At 33.6% G+C, this 20,233-nt stretch overlaps 1 protein-coding gene across 5 annotated transcripts in view; it reads right to left on the bottom strand.

Moving 5' to 3' along the window:
- Window positions 1-20,233, bottom strand: part of ELF2 (E74 like ETS transcription factor 2) — a 125,413-nt gene that overhangs the window by 46,257 nt on the left and 58,923 nt on the right. For 4 of the 5 annotated variants that reach the window (XM_077140004.1, XM_077140006.1, XM_077140003.1 and 1 more), the window contains exon 4: window positions 17,862-18,027. In XM_077140004.1, the coding sequence (XP_076996119.1) occupies window positions 17,862-18,027 (166 nt within the window). Of the gene's footprint in view, window positions 1-9,431; window positions 9,538-17,861; window positions 18,028-20,233 lie in introns of all 5 variants that reach the window. The other variant, XM_077140009.1, reaches the window with a different exon arrangement.

Raw genomic sequence — 20,233 nt, 5'->3', positions numbered from 1 at the left:
CACTTTCAAATTACAGCAGTAAATCAGATCTATTAATTGATCTCATTATTTAATGCATTAACATAGAAGCACATACATTACTATGTAATAATTAGAAAAGACTTTGATAACTATTTTTCAATATATTTGGTTCCTTTGTAATCCTAGATATTTCATTTTATATATTTAGAACATCATTCTGAGAGAAGATCAACTGACTTCTTTGTCTATGAAACATAATACCAAAGAGTTTGTGAAACAAAAAGATTAAAAACTGCAAAATTTTAACAGGCAAGAGCTGTGTTAAAACAATGTTCTTAATAACAAGTTTGGGCAAGGATGCAGAGAAATAGGAATCTTTGTGCACTGTTGGCAGATCTGAATGCAAAATGGTACAGCTACTGTGGAAAATAGCTTGGCAGTTCCTCAGAAAATTAAGTACAGAATTACCACATGGCCCAGCCACTCCACTTCTAGTTATATACCCCAAAGAATTTAAAGCGGAACTTGAACAGATATTTGTTCAATAATGTCCAAAGCAGTTTTATTCACAACAGTCGAAAGGTAAAAACAACCCAAATGTCCATCAATGGATGAATGAATAAACAAAACATGGTATATACATACAATGGAGTACTATTTAGCCATGAAAATGAAAGGCGTTTGGATACATGCTACATGTTCATGCTACAACATGGATGAAGCTTGAAGATATCCTGTTGAATGAAGTAAGCCAGACACAAAAGGATAGATACTGTATTATTTCACTTATATGAAATAACTAGAATATGCTACTTCATAGAGACAGAAAGTACATTACAGGGTATTAGGAGAGCTGGGGTAGGGGAAAAGGGAATGGGAAGTTACTGCTTAATAGGTACAGAGTTTCCATTTGGGATGATGGAAAAGTACCCGTTATACAAGGTGACGTTGGCAGCCGAACATTGTGAATGTAACTAATACCAATGAATTGTATATTGGAAGTACTTAAAATCGGAAAGCTTAGGTCGTATATATATATATATATATAAATCCACAATAAAAATTTTTTTAAAAAAGTTTTCTTGACCTCCTCTGTATGGTGGGATCCATTACTAATATGAGGACACTTACAGACCCTTTTCCCAAAACGCTACTCACAAACATTTGCTCCTCCATCTTCTTGAAACATATTTAGTTTAAAAACTTTAAGAGTAATAAAAATAAATCAATAGCTGGCAGCTGTAACTAAAAGAGATGGAGACAATTTTACTAATGTATCAGAAAATTTTCACATTTACGGGGAATTAAAACATCTGCCAACAGCTAAACAAAATTGTGCTAATAAATACCTCAATGTCTTATGGGAACACTGGGTGTTCTTAATTCAGAAATTTTTAGATGTTGGAAAGGTAATATGGTACATATACCAAAAATAACATAACACCCCTGGCAGGTATGGGACCATACCATAATAAAACTTACAGATATTTCTGTGGTAAAACATAGAAACACCAGACGGGTCAAGGAAATTTTCCTAGATATGTCTGATCTCAACTGTGAAAAACTAACCAGATAAAAATGGGAGGAGCTTGCTTTTCAGTCAAAGTAAGAACCTTCAAAACCTTGAATGTTCAAGAGGCTAGTCTGCTCTGGAATTGCAAGGATATTCAGTACAGCTAGAGAAAAAAAAAGGGAGAAGTGCTAAGGGATGAAGCCAGAAAGGTGAGTAGCATAGAGGATACAGGTCATGGTACCTTTCTACGTTATGTGATTTTATTTTATTCAAAACACCATGCTAAGTCAGAGGAGGGGTTTATGTAGGAAAATTATATCATCACATTTTAGAACATTTAACTCTAGCAGCAGTGTGAAGAATGGATTAAGCCTACCTTATGCCAGGTCCGTGCTAGACATTGTAAATATATGATTATTAATCTTCACAACAACCCTGACTAATTACTATCCTCCTTATTTTGCAATTGAGGAAATATAATTTCATAAGAGAAATCATGTACCTTCCTCAAAGCCATATAAATAATAAAGGTAGAAGTGAAACACAATTCTGTTTCAATATCTTGTAACAAAACAGACATTCAGAACATTTATATTAATAATTACATATGGAAGCCTACTGAGGAGCAAAGAATGAAGACTCACTCAGGCCCCTAAAAGAATCAGGAGACCAGGGTTTTGGACTTGCTTTACTGCTGACTAGCTATACAGACTCTGAAGAATTGCACTAGATTACCCCTAAAATCTATTCCCAATCTAAAAAAAAAAAAAAATCCCCAGTTTCTAAAATATCACAGAGAATGAAGCAGACAGACCTGTGACTAAAATGCATTCCCCAAACAGCAGTGGGGTGGGGGCAGGGGAACAGAAAGGCAGCAAGACAGACTCTGCTCTGAAGAGACTTGGCTTTATTAAACAGTAAATGCCTGCGGATAGAAAATGAGAAAAGATCAAAGAATTGAAGGACTGATTGTTAAGAACCTTCTATAGAAGAGTCACAAATGACTGGGATAGAACAATCTTCATACGCATACATTTCAACATTTTAGCAAATATAGTAGAGCCAAATAGGTAAGCATGCTTCCTGCCCCAGGCGCTCTGAAGCAATCATTGAATAAGGAAGTATCATAACAATTCTCCTTTATTTAAAGAAAAACATAATGGAAAATATCTTTTACCATAGATGATATGTCATCTCCCTGAAAGAACCCTAAGATACCATGAGGAGAGCATTCTAAACAGGCATCCTTTCCACAAATAACCTGTGTTTAAACCTAACCACTTTTTTCAGGAAGATGCTCCATATCTTCAAAAAGAAAAGCAAACACCATTATTTCTTGGTCTAATATTTATTTCTGCTAATTATTGACAGTTTGGGATTTGGCCTGATTCTCTTAAGTATTTACCTGTTTCTGATTAACAAAATAAAAAAATCAAACCTAGGGAAAAAATCCACTACTATGGCAATGAGAAAAGCAACACTAAGAAGTGGCAGACTTAAAAATGAGGCAAATAGAACAGTGAATAAAAAAGTATTTGCAAAGTCCCCTTTGGGGAATGGTGAGAAAGGGGGAAAATTCAGCTTCCCCAAGTTGGATTCTTGATGTTCTCACAATCAGTGGGAACAATCAAAGCAATAAGCTGAGCCCCCAATCTTGGGGTTTGTTAATATGACTTAACCCCACAAAGGATAGGTCAAGCCTACTTAAAATTAGGCCTAAAAGTCACCCCCAAGACAACCTCTTTTGTTGCTCAGATGTGGCCTCTCTCCAGCCAATACAACAAGCAAACTCACTCCCTGTCTACGTGGGACATGACTCCCAGGGGTGTGGACCTTCCTGGCAACGTGGGACAGAAATCCTAGAATAAGCTGAGACTCAGCATCAAGGGATTGAGAAAACCTTCTCCACCAAAAAGAGGAAGAGTGAAATGAGACAAAATAAAGTGTCAATGGCTGAGAGATTCCAAAAAAGAGTTGAGAGGTTATCCGGAGGTTATTCTTACACATTAAATAGATATCACCTTGTTAGTCAAGATGTAATGGAGAGGCTGGAGGAAACTGCCTGAAAATGTAGAGCTATGTTCTAGTAGCCATGTTTCTTAAAGATGATTGTATAATGATATAACTTTCACAATGTGACTGTGTGATTGTGAAAACCTTGTGTCTGATGCTCCTTTTATCTACCTTATCAACAGACGCATAAAACATACGGAATAAAAATAAATAATAGGGGGAACAAATGTTAAAATAAATTTAGATTGAAATGCTAGTGATCAATGAAAGGTAGGGTTAAGGGGTATGGTATGTATGAATTTTTTTCTGTTGTCTTTTTATTTCTTTTTCTGAATTGATGCAAATGTTCTAAGAAATGATCATAATGATGAATATGCAACTTTGTGATGATATTGTGAATTACTGATTATATATGTAGAACAAAATGATCATAAGTTAAGAATGTGTTTGTTGTTACATTTTTTTAATTTAAAAATTAATTAAAAAAGAAAAAAAATGAGGCAAATATATGTAAAATTATATATTTTAAGGAGAATTTCAGCCCCTTGGCTATTTATGACTGCAAAGCTTGTACTAACAAGCTAAGTGGTACTGCTCTGTAGATATAAAATAGACCTGTAAGACATTAGTCTTAAGAGATGTTCTTTATAAAGAGATACCTCTTTTCTTAGCGAATCACAGTTTGCATTAGCATAGCAAAACCTCAGAGAAGTCTTGCTATGAATAAACCTGCTTAATTTTATTTTACCCAACATTTTTTAATTTTAGTTAACAAAGAATCCATTTTTGTGAAATAGCTAATAGTGTCACTTTGGAAAATAATATTTTTTTAAGGAATGGCAGACTGTCACATGCAGCAACTCATTTAGATAATGTTGCTAATCTTTAATGTGGAAATCTTTTATGCACTAGCCATATCAACTAATCATAAAACAGAAAAGCTTAAAAAATTTATAGTCAAAGCTAAGTTCAGTTCTCACGGACTACAACTTTTTGGGAGGCAAAAAAAATATGAAGCTACTGACTATCATTAGGACACATGCCTTGAAGCCCTGCTCCCTTCTGCAAAGCATTATGATGGACTTACACCATATATTCTTGCCCAATCCCTGTTATGATCCAAAAGAAAGACATCTGTAAAACAGATATCCAGGGATAAAATATTTGAGTATGACCCTCAGTTCTAAAAAGCTAATCTATTCTGTTTCATGGAAACCCCTTTCTAAATCAGGAGACTTAACTGATAATCATACTGTAGACAACCTGTGCTAATTCATGCTTTTATAGTATGAAGTAACATTAAAGAGTGTTTCAGAGTTGGAAAGGAATATACAAGAAATATTGTTTGAACACCTATCAGATACCCGAATTCTCCTTACAACATCCTCACCAACTGGTTTTCCATTTCATACTTAAAAAGCACCAACTGTCAGAACACTCACAATCTCCCATTCCAGCTCAGAACAAATGCCCTCTTCAGGTCTGTGATTTAATCACCATATATGTAAATCCCTATAATAAGGAGAACTGGTACATTATTAACATCCACACTCCTCCAAAAATGCTGAACTGAATGAGGATCAATTCTTTTTAGGCAATTAAAAAGGGTACATATCTGGAATCTCTTATACTTTTATTGGAAAGATTCCATTATACGATGTCAAATTTAGCATAAGAGTTAACTCAAGGGAGAAGGAAAGGGGGATATATTAGATTGGGATACGCAAAAGTGATTTAATGCTGTTGCCAATGTTTTAATTAAGTGGTATGTTTGTCCAATTCTTCATAGTCTTTGGACAAACTTTTTTAATTAATACATTTTTTTAAAGTTTCCATTATAAACACCTTTATTCCTTTTTTTTCCCTCATTTTTTTCCTTCACTCTTATACACAGTTAGTTGTACAGGCTCAGATCATGACTCTTCTATATATAATTACATTTGTGGTCGCTGCTATGACACATAAGGCCCAGGATACTGACTGTCCATGATGCTAGTAGAAATGGAAACCAGCAATTGTCTTTGTGCAGTATTAAAAAACACAAAGAATTTCAAGGTAAGTTTTACTTGCCATAGTTAGTCCCCAAAGAGATCATGACCAAGAGGAATATACTAAACTTCTGCTGCCTAGTCCAAAGGAACAAACTATAATATTCCTGCTATATAACTGACCTAATGGCCACCAGATAAGTACCTAACAAATTCAACAAATAAGGGATGGCATTCAGTCAGGACTGGCTATTTTTGAGATTCCCCCAGGCTGTGGTAAAATCCGCAAGTTTACACAAATGGGCCCAGAGAATGGATAGGATATGATTGCCCCACCTTCTGAAATAACATTGCTCCTAACACCTGGCTTTTTAATCCCAAAAGGAAAGGCTATATTTCCAACTAGCTTAAACTCTTATCACATTTAGTTTTAGTATAGGCAATAAGCTTATCTATAACCCCCATCTGTAGAGGCAGACAATTTAGTGAAATGTGAATAGAACAGTTAATTAGATATTAGAGAAACTGTGAATTCCAACTGATGAGCTAAGTAGTTCAAACTCTATTTTGAGTAAAGTCTTATATTACTCTTCATTTCTAGCACTCACTATTTTGGAAACAACTAAATTCGTATAAAAAATACTTTGCTAAAAATTCTTAAAAGGCTGGCTTCCTCAAAATCAGATGAATACCAATCCCACTACCATTTAGATAAGGCCCACAAACACATATGCAACTTACAAAGCCTTCGACAATCAGATTTTTTTGTGTATCTCTTTACCTCATATTAATCCCTTAATCAATATTCTAGCCATACTGAATTCCTTTCAGCAACTCAAACATGCCATGTTGTCCTTCTTCCAGATTTTCAATCATGCTGTTCCCTCTTGTTGGTATACTTTCTGTCTGGCTAATTATTTCAAACCCTTCAAATCTCTCTTTAAATGTCACTTCCTCAGGGAAACATTCTCCAACTCTTAGACATTCCCTACTGTTCACTCCCATAAAATCCTGAATTAATCCTATCATAACACATCACATTTTATTGTAAATATATATTTAATTACTCATCTTCTACAAAAAGTAGAAAGCACAGTGAAGGCAAAGAAAGGGGCTTGTTTACTACACCTGGCACACTGCAGGAATATAAGGGTGGTTCAACATTTTAAAATTAGGGTAATAAACTACATAAGTAGAATGAAGAAAATTTAAAAAAAAAAACATTATCTCAATAGATGGCAGAAAGGAAGCTGACTAATTCAGTGCCTTCCTTGATAAAAACACTCAGAAAAGTAGGAATAGAAGGGGACTTTGTCAACATGATAATGGCCATTTATGAAAAACCCACAACTAACATATACAATGTAAAAGCCTGAAAGCTTTCACCCTAAGGGCAGGAATGAGACACGATTGCCCACTATCACCAGCGCTATTCAATATTGAACTGGACATTCTTGCCAGAGCAGTTGGGGGTTGGAGGGGGATAAAATAAAAAGGAAGAAGTAAAACTATCTGTTTGCAGAGGATATGATCTTATACAGAGAAAGTCCAAAGGAATCCACAAGAAAATTATGAACAAATGAGTTAGGCAAAAATGGCAGGGTACAAGATCAACACACAAAAATCAACTGTGTTCCTACGTACTAACAATATATAATCCAAAGAGGAAATTAAGAAAACAATTCTAATTGCAATAGCACCTTAAAAAAAAAAATCCAGGAATAAATTTAGCCATGGATACAAAAGACTTTTATACTGAAACTACAAAATATTGCAGAAGGAAATTAAAGAAGACCTAAGTAAATGTCAAGACATCCCATGTTCATAGATTGGAAGAGTTAATGCATTCAGTGTTATTCAAAGCAATATACAAAGTCAATGAAGCCCCTATCAAAATTCCAGGAGCCTATTATGCAGAATGGAAAACTGATTCTCGAATTTCTGCTGGGTACACAGATTTTGAGTCAATGTATGACTTTGCCTAGAGATATGCAGGCAAGCATTCCTACCTAAACATCAAAGAAGAATCTTTAGGTCTCCCTACTTGGAAACACATGCAATCTTATTTGTTATTTGCTTAAAATTCTATATAATCCAGATTTAACCCTCTCTTTAGTCTGAATTTTTTTTTTAATGTACTACTTAGACATAGCGTTGGCAGCAAAATTGAAAGTTAACTAGTGTTTTTTTTTTCTTTTAAAAAAAGTCTCTCTGGAGTACAAATAAAGAAACGTTACATTATTTATTCCCCTCCCCTCAAAAAATTCTTTAACGACTATTTTCTAGATATGCTTCTCTCTTTCCTTTTATATAAAATAGACATTTCTTGAAAAGAATGTAAATACCACTTAAGATTATTCTTTCTCACAGATAAGTAAAAAAAAATTACAAAAAAGTAAGTAAATAATAGGGGGAATAGTGGGTAAAAAAGATTGGGTAGACTGAAATACTCGGGGTCAATGAGAAGGAGGAGAAGGGGTATGGGGTGTATGAGTTCTTTCTTTTAATTTCTTTTTCTGGAGTGATGCAAATGTTCTAAAAATGATCATGGTGATGAATATATGACATTGTGAACCACTGATTGTACACTTTGGATAGACTGCATGTGTGTAAAGATATCTCAATATTATTTTTTTAAAACATCACTCCTCAACTTCTGCTTTGTTAACTGACAGTGTGGCTCTTTGCTTTTGACTACTATTTTCTCCTTCACATAATAATCTGTAACACAAAACACAAATGTCTAAAACTTTGGCTATTTTAAAGAACTCTTAGTGGATCCTCTTTTAAAATGATAGTTTTTAGCTTCTTTTCCTTTTTAGATCACAGAATCCAATTAAAAAGTGACACTCAATTACAATAAAACTCCATTATTTACTGATTTCGTAAGCAAATATGTCATATTAAAATACTTTTTCACCTTCTATCTCTCCATAGTTACCTTGTATATTTTTAAACAACACTTAAATGATTTTTAAATTACATACCCTCTCTTAAAAGACAGTCAATAATTTAGAAATCTTATTCAGCACATATATAGACTTCCACAACTGCAACTCATCTCTGATTTTTATAATTTTGATATTTTCATGTCCAATTCCCAACAAATGGGAAATTTCATAATTGCATGATACTATATTTCATTGATTCTAAGATGAACATTTTCCCACATTTTGGCATCTCTGAAATTGGAATATATTCGTTTTACAATTGATAGTCTCTCAAAATTTATAATTGGTAGCATCTGTTTTCTTTTAGCAATATAAAAATAATGTTTCATATAATTGGCATCTTGGGCTAAATGAAATAAAGTTATTGAAATTTTAAATAAAATTGTATCTGTGAAATCCACCCCCCCCCAAAGAAAAAATTCAACAAATGGTGCTGCAATAGCAGGCTACTCACATGGAAAAAGAATGAAATGTGACCCCCACGACACAGCATACGAAAAAAAAAATTGTTTCTAAGACTCTTTCCTAACTGATCTAAAGGGGTAGATCACAGTACACTTACAGTTCAAACAATTCTAGAATCTGAACTAAAGATTCACATAGTACTTTTTTAGAAAACTTAAGACTGGCAAAACAAGAAAATGAGATAACCGAAAGAAAATACTTTTAAAACAGCTTTTAGGAAAAGATCAAGACAGAAGCAGGAACCAGAGAAATAAAAGAAAACAAAAGACTTAAAGATGTTCAGTCCATCATAACTACCAAGGACACAAGACGCATGAAACAGGACAAGAACTTCATCAATAAAAAGAAACAAACATAGGAACATGGTGGGGGGATAACTCAGCACATTGTTTAGGAGAAAAAAATACTATTGTAGTATTTTTCCCTCCTTAAGGAAGAATCATTGTCATCTTTTTAAACAAAAATTATGGTAGATAATTGAAATAATTTTTATCAAATGTAAAATTGTAAACATTCTTAATAAATTAAAAAACAACCTACCAGCAGCAATGTCTTCCTTCTGGCTCAATCTGTTTCACCTTCAGGTAATCCTAGGATAGGGGCTCCTTTTCAGATCCCCAGTTTTTCATGTCGATCTTCTACCTCCCTGTGGCAACAATATTTTCTAATTAAAAGAGTCCCTTTGTGCCACAGGGAGGATTTCTGATGGTACAACAAATAAAAAAGTTATCACAGCTTATCATAAAGTAAAATTAGTCCTGAGATTCTTCAAAAAAGAAATCTAGCTCTGCATCTTATTTTTCTAGAGAGAAATTTGGTTGTATTTTTTAAAACTGCATTTTAAAAACCTAAATTTTCATTTAGTCAAAAAGGAAAGCAATGCTTTCTTTTAAAATTATATAAAAATTGTCATCATTCATCTATCTTTTCAACTAATCTCTAAACAATTTTGTTGATTACTAAAAAAACTTTTCTAAGTTTTCTTGATAATTACTTTAATAATAAGATCAACTTTCTGTATTTCGACACCTGGTTAAGAAGCAAAGTGCAGCCAGCCTCCAGTGATCAGAGGAGAGGAGGAAGCTACCAGACCACTTTATAGACAGCATTCATTAATAGAGATTAATAAGCCCACTTGTATTATATAAAATGCTGTAAATTATGCTTAAAATACATATAAAAAAGACTGGAAGGAATTGTTTGAATCATTGAAATCGGGGAAACAAGATGTAAACATCATTAAAAGTCATGAACCAACTGATAGATAACATTCAGCAGAATGACAGTTTGAATATGTCATGCAGTATGTGACATACTCACATATTACAAATGCCTGTAAAGGACAGAAATTATTTTAGCCTCTTTCGTTCAGTTCAAATAGGTAAAAATCATGTTGCCTTGTAAATCAAACTGCAAAGTCTATCTGATATACAAAGCTATTTTTTTAGGGGAAAAAAAGGATACCTTTTAAAAATTCTGATATCAGAAAACCAGGACACAGTAGGTGTCAAGATCTGATTTGCACAAGTAGGATAGTCTGATATGTCAGATCTTGTGAATTAATACTCTGGGATTATCTTGTGTATACCATTTGCTACAGGAAAACTACTTGAAGAAAGAGAACATCATCTACTTTGTCTGAACAAGTGATTAACAATACCAAGCAAAATGGTATTTTTAAGCTGCTTTATAAATAACAGGTCAAGGGCTTTGTAGAGAAGGGATATCATCATATATTCAAAATGAGTTTTCAGTGAATATTGATGCTATTTTTCAAAAACTGAAAAAGGACACAGTGAGAAGAGTTTATCTGTTACTATTTCATTACTATCATCATGATAATCATCCAGAGTATTTTTCATTGTCATTGTCTGAAAGTATTTTTACTCATTGTCCATCAGCATATAGTGATTTTCTAAGCATTGCTATAAAACAGGTTAATAAAGTTATTATTTCACTTTCAAAAAAAAAAAACCGGAAGAAAAGGTAAAAAAGCAACAGTTATTGTCCCCAAGCTGGTAAGATTATGGGTGATTTTCACTATTTATTATTCCTTCAATACTTTCCAGTTTTTCCAATGAGAATGTATTGCTCCTTTTAAAAGAAAAATATAAAATTTAGGAATAAGCAAAAATGCTTAATACTTACTATGATTTTAGGACAAAGTTGATCTAAGTATGGCAACATTATGGCTTTGATATAATATTCTGGGTGACTATATGTTTTTTGGATGACAAGCTTTTTTAATATTTTAAATAACTCATGGTATCCAGTATAGAACATATAAGCAAAAATGGAAAGATATTTAAGATTTTCATAGACGGTCCTTGATTATACTACAAAACTAAATCAAAATTCAATTTGTTTCCATTTATATTTCCTAACCAGCTATATTATGTGTTAAACACAATACTAGACAAAAACTACATTCTCTGTCTTCATGGGGCTTATCCTGGGAAAGCAAAAGGAATATATACAACAAGAATAGTACAACAAAGCAAATGTCTAAATCCATATGGTACAAAAGATCAGAGAAAAGTGTGTTCAACGTAAGCCATAGTTGTGAAAACCTTTGTGTAGCTGGGCTTTAAAGAATGGATAATTACCTGAACACATTCCAGATAGAGGAAAACTGTATTTGAACAAAAGCTTAGAAGCATAAACAGTACAGCCAATGCAAGAGGCAGTAAGCAACACAGCTAGGGGAATACAATGTGTCAGCAGCTAAGTCCAGGTTATTGAGGGTCTACTGCTGGATAACTCCATGGGTCACCGGATTTGACAGAGGAATGGCCTCTGAATCTGATAAAGAGATTCAAGGAGAATAAGTATAGATGCCAGAGCACAGTATGTTAAGGAAAAATGATAAGGAGAAAGAACAGATTGAGATGTAAAGCATTTGCTTAAAAAAAAAAAAAGTGGATGTGAAAGGAAGGGGAAAAAAATGCAATAGAGAAGCAAAGTTAAACAAATGCTCTGTTTTCATTTACAAACGATCTGTCCATATTTGAAGATATAAGGGGAGGTACTAATAAATTTAAGGGAACATTTAAGGAGCACCTACTACATGACAAGCACTGTGCTGCGGCTTTTTAAATTTGTTTTATGTAGTTCTCACAACCCTGAATTCCTGTTTTACAACATGAAAATTGAGACTCTGACAGAATAAATACTGTGAAGTGGTAAAGGAGAAACATGAAACCAAGACTAACCAGCTCAAGTTAACATTCTTCCCTTTCCTGCTAAAGAGAGCTACTTAAAAACTAAAATAACTCCCCATATTTTCTATCATATTTGCCTATTCTTTGGCTTTTCTTCCTGTTTCTCTAAATTTAAACATACCCTAAGGTTAATTCCTCACTTGTGTCCTTTGTTCTCTATGATAGAAAGACAAATAAAGAATTTAAATATCTTCCCCCATTAGGAAAACCTTTTAAATACATTTCCTTAGAGATTTCATTTATTTCTATAGCTTCAGATGAGGTTGATTCTCAAATCAATCTTTCCCTGAACATTTTTTTTTTTAACTAAGCTTCAGTTTTACTAGCATCTTCGATTTTCCCATCCAGATCTGTTCTCTACCCTTCTTCACCCTGTTCTCTGTCCTGGGAGACTGACTTTATCAGCAGGGCTCTCTCTCATGGCTTCAATTTGGATTTGGGTTTGGTCAGTGCAAACCCTGGTGGAGATTAGAAGGAGGAAGGCGAATGCGATCAGGGCTCATTCCAGGGATCCTATGGCATGGCCCTTTAGGTATCTGTGTCCTTTGAGCAAAGTTCCCAGATTCTCCCAAGGTGATTTTCTCTCCAAGGATCTCTTCTGAGTTCCAGTAACCACTCCCTCACTTTGACCCTTTGGCCAAAGAATGAAACAGCTCTGCTATTTCCAGCTTCTGAGCACAGCTCTATCTCTTATGATTTCCCCTACACCCTGCCCACTAGTGATTTATTAAAACATTCCTTAAATTATCCTAATTTAAGTGTGACATCTCTTTTGTGATGAAACCCAGACTATATACACTTGTGCATCTTTATATACCTAAATATTTCCTCTTAGATACTCAAAATCCACATACCTATTATCAAACTTATCTGCTTCCCTCGGTCTTGCCTTCCTCAAATCTTTATGATAGTCTCTCCATCACTTAGGGACAGAAATACAAGTTAACATTTCACTTAACTATGCCTCATTTCCTTACCTGTCACATTAATTTCTTTTAGATCTTATTTAATAGATCATTTCTCTAAGTCCCTTCTGATCCTACTGCTACTACCTTGTTTTAATATTTCTCAAGTCATACTTCGATGCAAACTGTAATAGCTCGTCTTCCTGCCTTATCTCTTCCTCTACAATCCATCCTGTATCGATTGATAGTAGTTTTTTAGTATCTCAAAATTTTTCAAGTCTTTCAGCTTCCTATATGCCTGATTATTAACTCTTGAGATTCAATTCACAAGCTAGTCACAATTCTTAATGAAACCTCCCATCAACATCTTATTTAGGTAGTATCTTCTAAACATGCCTTGAATTTCAATATTCTTTCCATTGATCAGTTACATTTCCCTCAGTCTATAATGCCTTACACCTATCTTGTATCTGTCCACCCAAATCCTACCACCAGTCCTCCTTCTTTACTTGTTTCTCTAAAACATTCCCAAATCCAGTAAATTAGACTTTCCTCTTCTGAAAATGTCTGTTAATTTGTAAATAGCACTCACTGGATTCTTTACTGCTTTGTATTTTAAATATATATTTTATCTCTATGACCAAACTGTTAGCTCTTTTAAGGAAAGAAACATGTTGAAAACAGTACTTTACACATAGCAAATGAAAAGTATTTACTAATATATTCTCATAAACTGAAGTGGAGGATCAGGGAAAAGAAATAGTAACAGATTTCTGGTTCAGGTGAAAGATGAAGGAGCAGATCCTAGACAGCTAAATCTTCTTAAAAGTCTTAAAAAGACTTTCATTCTGAGATTCTATAAAAGTTTCAGATACTACGTTTACTTTTCAGAAAACTATAACCTCCAGATGGTTCCTAGGCCACATAAGTCCTGAAACCCAGAGCGGCCAGCCTCTCCAAAAACATCACCCAGTTCTATCCCCTATCCTATACTGACAACACCCCTTTTCAACACAAACAAATATCCCTAAAGATTGGGAGAAGGATCAAAGGAGGAGTTATAACTGAGAAGACAGGATTTAACAAATCAGTAAGACTGCTGAATTATTATATTGATATTTCTTTTAATCTCCAGTGTCTTAGAGCAGCTAGAAGGAAAAACCTGAAATTATGGAATCGTAACCCATACCAAACTTTGAAATCTGTTCTACAACTTCTTGTTAAAATGTACTTGGAAATTTACTACTTTTTTTGTATTATCTTGTACATCACAATATAAAATTAAACAAAAAGACTTCTATCAAAACATCCATTATTGAGTACACTGGTATAAAATCGCTAACTTTTTAGAAGGTGTGCTGCTTTGAAAAGGTTTATGTACCCTAGAAAAACTATGTTTTAATCCCAATCCCATTTTGTAAAAGCCGTTTTTTCTAATCTCTATTTGGCATTGTATGTTCAGAATTTTAATTAGATCATCTCCCTGGAGATGTGACTCAATCAAGAATGGCTGTTAAACTGGATTACATGGAGATGTGTCTCTACCCATTCTAGATGGGTCTTGATTAGTTTGCTGGAATCCTATAAAAGAGGAAACATTTTGAAGAAAGCAGGAGATTCTGAGAGAGCAGAACGATGTAGCCACAAGAAGCAGAGAGACCACCAGCCAGACCTTTGCTGATGGAGAAGGAACTCCTGAAGAGTTTCATAATAAAGGAAGCCAGGAGAAAAAGCTAGCAGATGATGCCATGTTCGCCGTGTGCCTTTCCAGATGAGAGAGAAACCCTGACCGTGTTCACCACGTGCCTTTCCACTTGAGAGAAAAACCGTGAACTTCATTGGCCTTCCGAAATCAAGGTATCATTCCCTGGATGCCTTAGATTGGACATTTCTATAGACTTGTTTTAATTAGGATATTTTCTCAGTCTTAGAACTGTAAACTAGAAACTTATTAAATTCCCCTTTTAAAGAGCCATTTCATTTCTAGTATTGCATTCTGGCACCTAGTAAACTGAAACAGAGGGTAATCTTTATCAACCTTTTAATATTTCTGTAGTTAAAAAAAATGAACATAAAAGCTGCATTTTCAAGATGACAATATCTTTCTTTGTAGGGAATCCAAGAGAATTTCGTCCTTCCCCTTACTCACCACATCAGCCTATCCAACAGATTCCTGCAACCACTGAGAAAGACATTCCAGTACTGCCGGAGTCAAGACCACCCTTCATCCATACTTAAATGCTATTCCTCAAAGGTTCCTTATGATTACAAGTCTGTAGTTATTGTCACAAATCCACAAAGCACTTTATAGGTTTAGATGAACGCGTCTATTTTTAAAGTTTCAAAACATATTTGCTTTTTCCAATAAAATTAAGAAAATATTACTATTACACATAAGCTCTGTGAGGGAACTACAGGCTATTATCTTAGTATAAAAAGATAAAGCAAAATATCCCACAATAACTACTTATAAAATGTAGAAATCATTTTATATGTAAAATAATGAAGACTGCTAGATAGAAATCATTATACGATTTTTAGAGCTCCTACCTCGATGACATCATGAACATTGTTTTTAGAATGGATAGATGCACATGAGTATACAGGGATAAAAGAAAAAAACTTCAATGTGAACCAGTAGAGAATTACATGACAGGTCAATACTAATTATGAACTGATACAAACCAAATTAAAATGTATAATGTATAATCAACACAAGAAATCAACCTGATCCTAATTTATTACCCAAAAGGAAACATGTATTAGGAGAAATCATAATAACCTTTGTTCCTCTAAATATGTCCTAGATGTCATAAGAATGAAAATTTATTCAGACTTGAACTCATTTTAAAATGCATTTGATTCTTCAAAAAGAAATTTAAGCTCAGGTTAATTTATTCTAAAACTAATCCATGAATAAACAAGCCTTATACAGTTACATTAAAACTCATGAGCCCTATGATAAAAGAAAATTTTAAAACTTAAAACTAAAATATAATTCATGAGCCAGATGGAATTAGAGATGAACTTCTGAGGTACTATCAACTACTTTAGAATAACAAAGCATTTACTAACAGCATTTCCCTTATTTTGAGGAAAAATAAATCTAAAAAATATTACCAAATATTCATCAAAACCACTTATAAAAAATCATAAAGTAACTGTTATTTTAACCAGACTTTGTTTATCCCCCTTTTCAATGTCACAATCATTCATGTCTCTGCCCTTCAAATGACATCATCACCCTCAGAGTTCAAGAAGACTGAGGAAATAAATCCCTTAAGTGGATTACATGTTTCCTATTTGGAATTATGTTTTCATATGAGTTAGTTTAAATTAATCAAACTTTACAACCAATTATACAACCAATAAGATTCAGCTGACTTGCTCTGGTACTTTAATATAATTAAACATCCTAATTTACCTATTCATTCAAATTTGGCACTATAATTTGAATTTTTTCAGTTTCCAATCTTCTACCAAAATCATAGTCTTTACTGTTTGTTTAATCAAAACATTTTCAATCAAAACACCTTCCAGAAATTTCAAATAGGTTCTTCTTTTTTTTTCCATTCAACTTATCACTCTTTTTCTTGCGTTATTTGTGTTCTGTTTAGTTATGCTCCTATAATAAAATCAGTTTCAATATCAGTCCAAAATACCATCCTATATAATACTTTTAGCTGTTCTACCAATATTTTTCCTTAAGAAGGAAATTCATCTCTGCCACTATATTTCTATTTTCAGACTGGAAAACTTTTAAAACTCAAAAAAAAGACATCTACCTTTCTGACACTTGCATTATCTACTGTAAATAAGGTACCACTCCAGACTGTACTCATGAAGCCCATATAAAGTGTTTGGCTACCTATTTTGATAAAACAAATTGATTACCACTTTACCTGAGGTTTGCTGGAACTGTTGTCATAATTTCTCTGAAGAGCAAAGTACTTCTAACTGCTCAGGTCAACAAAAAACAAAATTGTGGGAAGAACAGCTTTAAGCTAGATGAAGCTAATAGTCCTAGGGAATGCTACTTGATCTCAATAAATGGAAAAGACACCAAATATTCAAAATTCTTAATCGTGAGAGTTTGTTACATTTATAGAAATGTTATCTTAAAATTTAAGAATTTTTATTAGCGTTGGAAGCCAAGTTTAGGGATTTTTTTCTTCCATTAGTAGCTAAGGATAAATTTTAATGTAAAATTAAAAATAGTGACTACAATCTTTCTGTAAAAACTTGATTTTCTTTATGATCAATGGCCAAAATAAAAAGCTTTCTCCAAGAATTAAATATACTAATCCCCAATTTAAACACATAGTCATTTCACCACAGAGAGACCAAAATATTAAGATTTTAAGAAGACAAAAAGGAAAGGGGAATCTGATAGATTTTGTAGCATATTACAAAAATGCTTCTGATCAAAAAAAAAAAGAAATCATGCTGCTTCATTAATACTGATTCAAATAAACTTTCATCTGCTATAGAATGAGAATACCATATCTATTTTAATAGAAAAAAATAATCTCATAATTAATTAACTTTTATAAGTAAATAATTAATTATTTGTACTCCCAGGAAAAAATACTAAAATTAATTTTATAATTATGGAACCATAACTTTATTCTCAGAGTCCATCATATAAGACTATGTTATGCTTCAAAGAATTACAAGGTAGAACTCATATCTACATACATTCCTTTAAACAAGAGATTTTCACTAGTTTATACTAAGTAGTATTAAAAAGAGGTTCTTCAGTATATTATTCATCTGGAAATAGTAATGTTGAAGCTCACAAAATGAAAAAGTTATAAATAATAAATATTGTATAAGATGTCTACCTGTTTCCACATTCTCGGTCTCAACTTCTTGTTCTTCTGCAACATCTTGCATCATATAAGTCTCATCATCATAAACCAGAACCTGGGCTGCATAGCCCTGCTCTAATCTGGCACTTGGAACTGGCTCCACAATCACTGCTGGATATTCAGAAACCTTTCCACTTTCCTACAAGAGCAAATTTAAAAAACAATCAATCTTTTTATTCATAAATTCTGGATTAATTTATAAATCCTTGAGTTCACACAGACTCAAGCAATCCCCACAATGAGTTTCAAGAATTATAAATGTGAATGTAAAAACCAAAACAAGAAATGAAAAGGGATAAATTTAATATTTTTTTCAAGTCTCGAGATAAAGCAGATTAAAACCTTTAAATAATCAAGGCTTTAGGATTAAGATGGTAAATTAAAAACATGCATAAAGTTTCATAAAAGCCCACTAAAATGGCATTAAAAGACTTTTTTTTTAGACAGGAGCAGAGAAAATAGCAAAGAACAACAAAATCTTGTAAGATTGTAAGCGGACTGATGAGTATTAAATGGCTTAGCAGACCCAGGAAATCCAAATCACAGACTGGCAACAGAAAAAGCTGAACACCACACTTAACACTGGAGAACCCACAGAAGGTAACATCAACTACTTCTGGAAATGGAGCAGCAGGTGGTATGGAAAGAAGAGCGAGTTAAAACAACAAAGATTCCATGAAAACTGTTTGAGAAGCACTTTGATTCTTAGACCCTCCCTCACTTCTGCAAAAAGCTGAAGAGTTACTTTCTAGAGAGATAAAATCAAGAGTGTATTTAGAGTATTGGGCGGGCCGCGGTGGCTCAGCGGGCAAGAGTGCTTGCCTGCCGTGCCGGAGGACCCCGGTTCGATTCCCGGCCCCAGCCCATGTGAAAAACAAACGGACAAACAAAATATAATAAAACAAGAAAATGTTTAAAAATGTTTCCCTTTCTTCCTTCCTTCCTTCCTTCCATCCTTCCTTCCTTCTCTGTCTTTCCTTCCTTTCCTCCCTAAAAAAAAAAAAAATAAAAAAAAAGAGTGTATTTAGAGTATGAGAGAGACATTTCCTAGTATCAAACCAAAACAGATTCATATTAGCTTTCTAGCTCCCCTCTTTTAATCATGAACAGTCAAGTATTATTAGACATTTGAGGAAAAGACTCTAACACAAAATAAGCATATATGTATTCATATTCCTCAGAGATAAAAGAAAATATTATATCCATAAAACAAAATCAATATAATTTAATAAAGAACATTAAAAAACAAAGAGTTCTTAGAAATTAAAAGCATGATAGGAGAAATGAAAAAAATCAGGCTTTGAATATAAAATTAAGACAATCTTTCAGGAAGCAGAGAAAAAAGACAAAGCAATGGAAAATAGGAGAGAAAAAATAAGAATATTATTGGACTAGTCCCAGGAGTCCAATATCTGAATAACAGGAGTTATAGAAAAAGAAAACATTAAAAAAAAAATGAAGCAAGAATGAAAAATAAAGGTTTGGATAGAAATCAAAGAAGTAATTCAAGGACATTTTCTAGAGCTGATGAATATGATCTGTATTTGAAAGGGCCCACCAAGTGTCCAATGCAAAAAATTAAGGGAGAGCTACCCCGAGGTACACCATTATGAAATATCACAATCCTGGGGACAAAAAGAAGATTTCTTAGAAAGAAAATACAGGTCACATAGAAAGGATCAGGACTCAAAATGACTTCAGTCTTCCCAATGGCCACATTGGAAGCAAGATGATAAAGGAGCAATTTCTTCAAAATTATAAAGGATAATTATTTCTAACTTAAATTCTTTACCCCATCAAACCACCTCATGATAGGAGAACAAGCATATTTTCTTAGGCATGAAAGATCTCAAAATATTTACCTTCCATGAATTCTTTCTCAAGAAGCACTGGAGAGTGTATTCCATCAAAATAAGAGTCAATGTTTTAAAAAGACAATGACTTAGAATACTAGAAATAGGAAATTGAACGTGAAGAGACAACAGGATGGTGTACCACGTTTAAAGGACAATCAGTCCAGACTGTAGCAACGTGACTCCTGAGGCAACATGATGAGCTGTTACCACCACGATAACCACTGACATAAAGTTCCTAAAGACAGAATGCCCAGGTAAGCCTGGTCAAGGTTTTGTCCATATTTGTCTTGATATACTGTCTCACTCTTCCTTGCCCTGCTGCCTGGATCAGCTGAGAACACTCATTTCATCTCTCAGTTGTGTTCTGGTTTGATCTATTCCTAAATGCTGTTGTAAGACCATGAGCTTAGAGACAAAAAATATTAAAAAACGGCATTCTCTCCATGAGAGCACATACCTGTTGAACAAATGAACAGGCAACACCTGGCC

Source organism: Tamandua tetradactyla, chromosome 22 (genome assembly GCF_023851605.1).
Source record: "Tamandua tetradactyla isolate mTamTet1 chromosome 22, mTamTet1.pri, whole genome shotgun sequence".
NCBI classification, from domain to species: domain Eukaryota; kingdom Metazoa; phylum Chordata; class Mammalia; order Pilosa; family Myrmecophagidae; genus Tamandua; species Tamandua tetradactyla.
The sequence above is the reverse complement of the archived record's forward strand: the minus strand, read 5'-3'. Positions and strand labels throughout refer to the sequence as shown.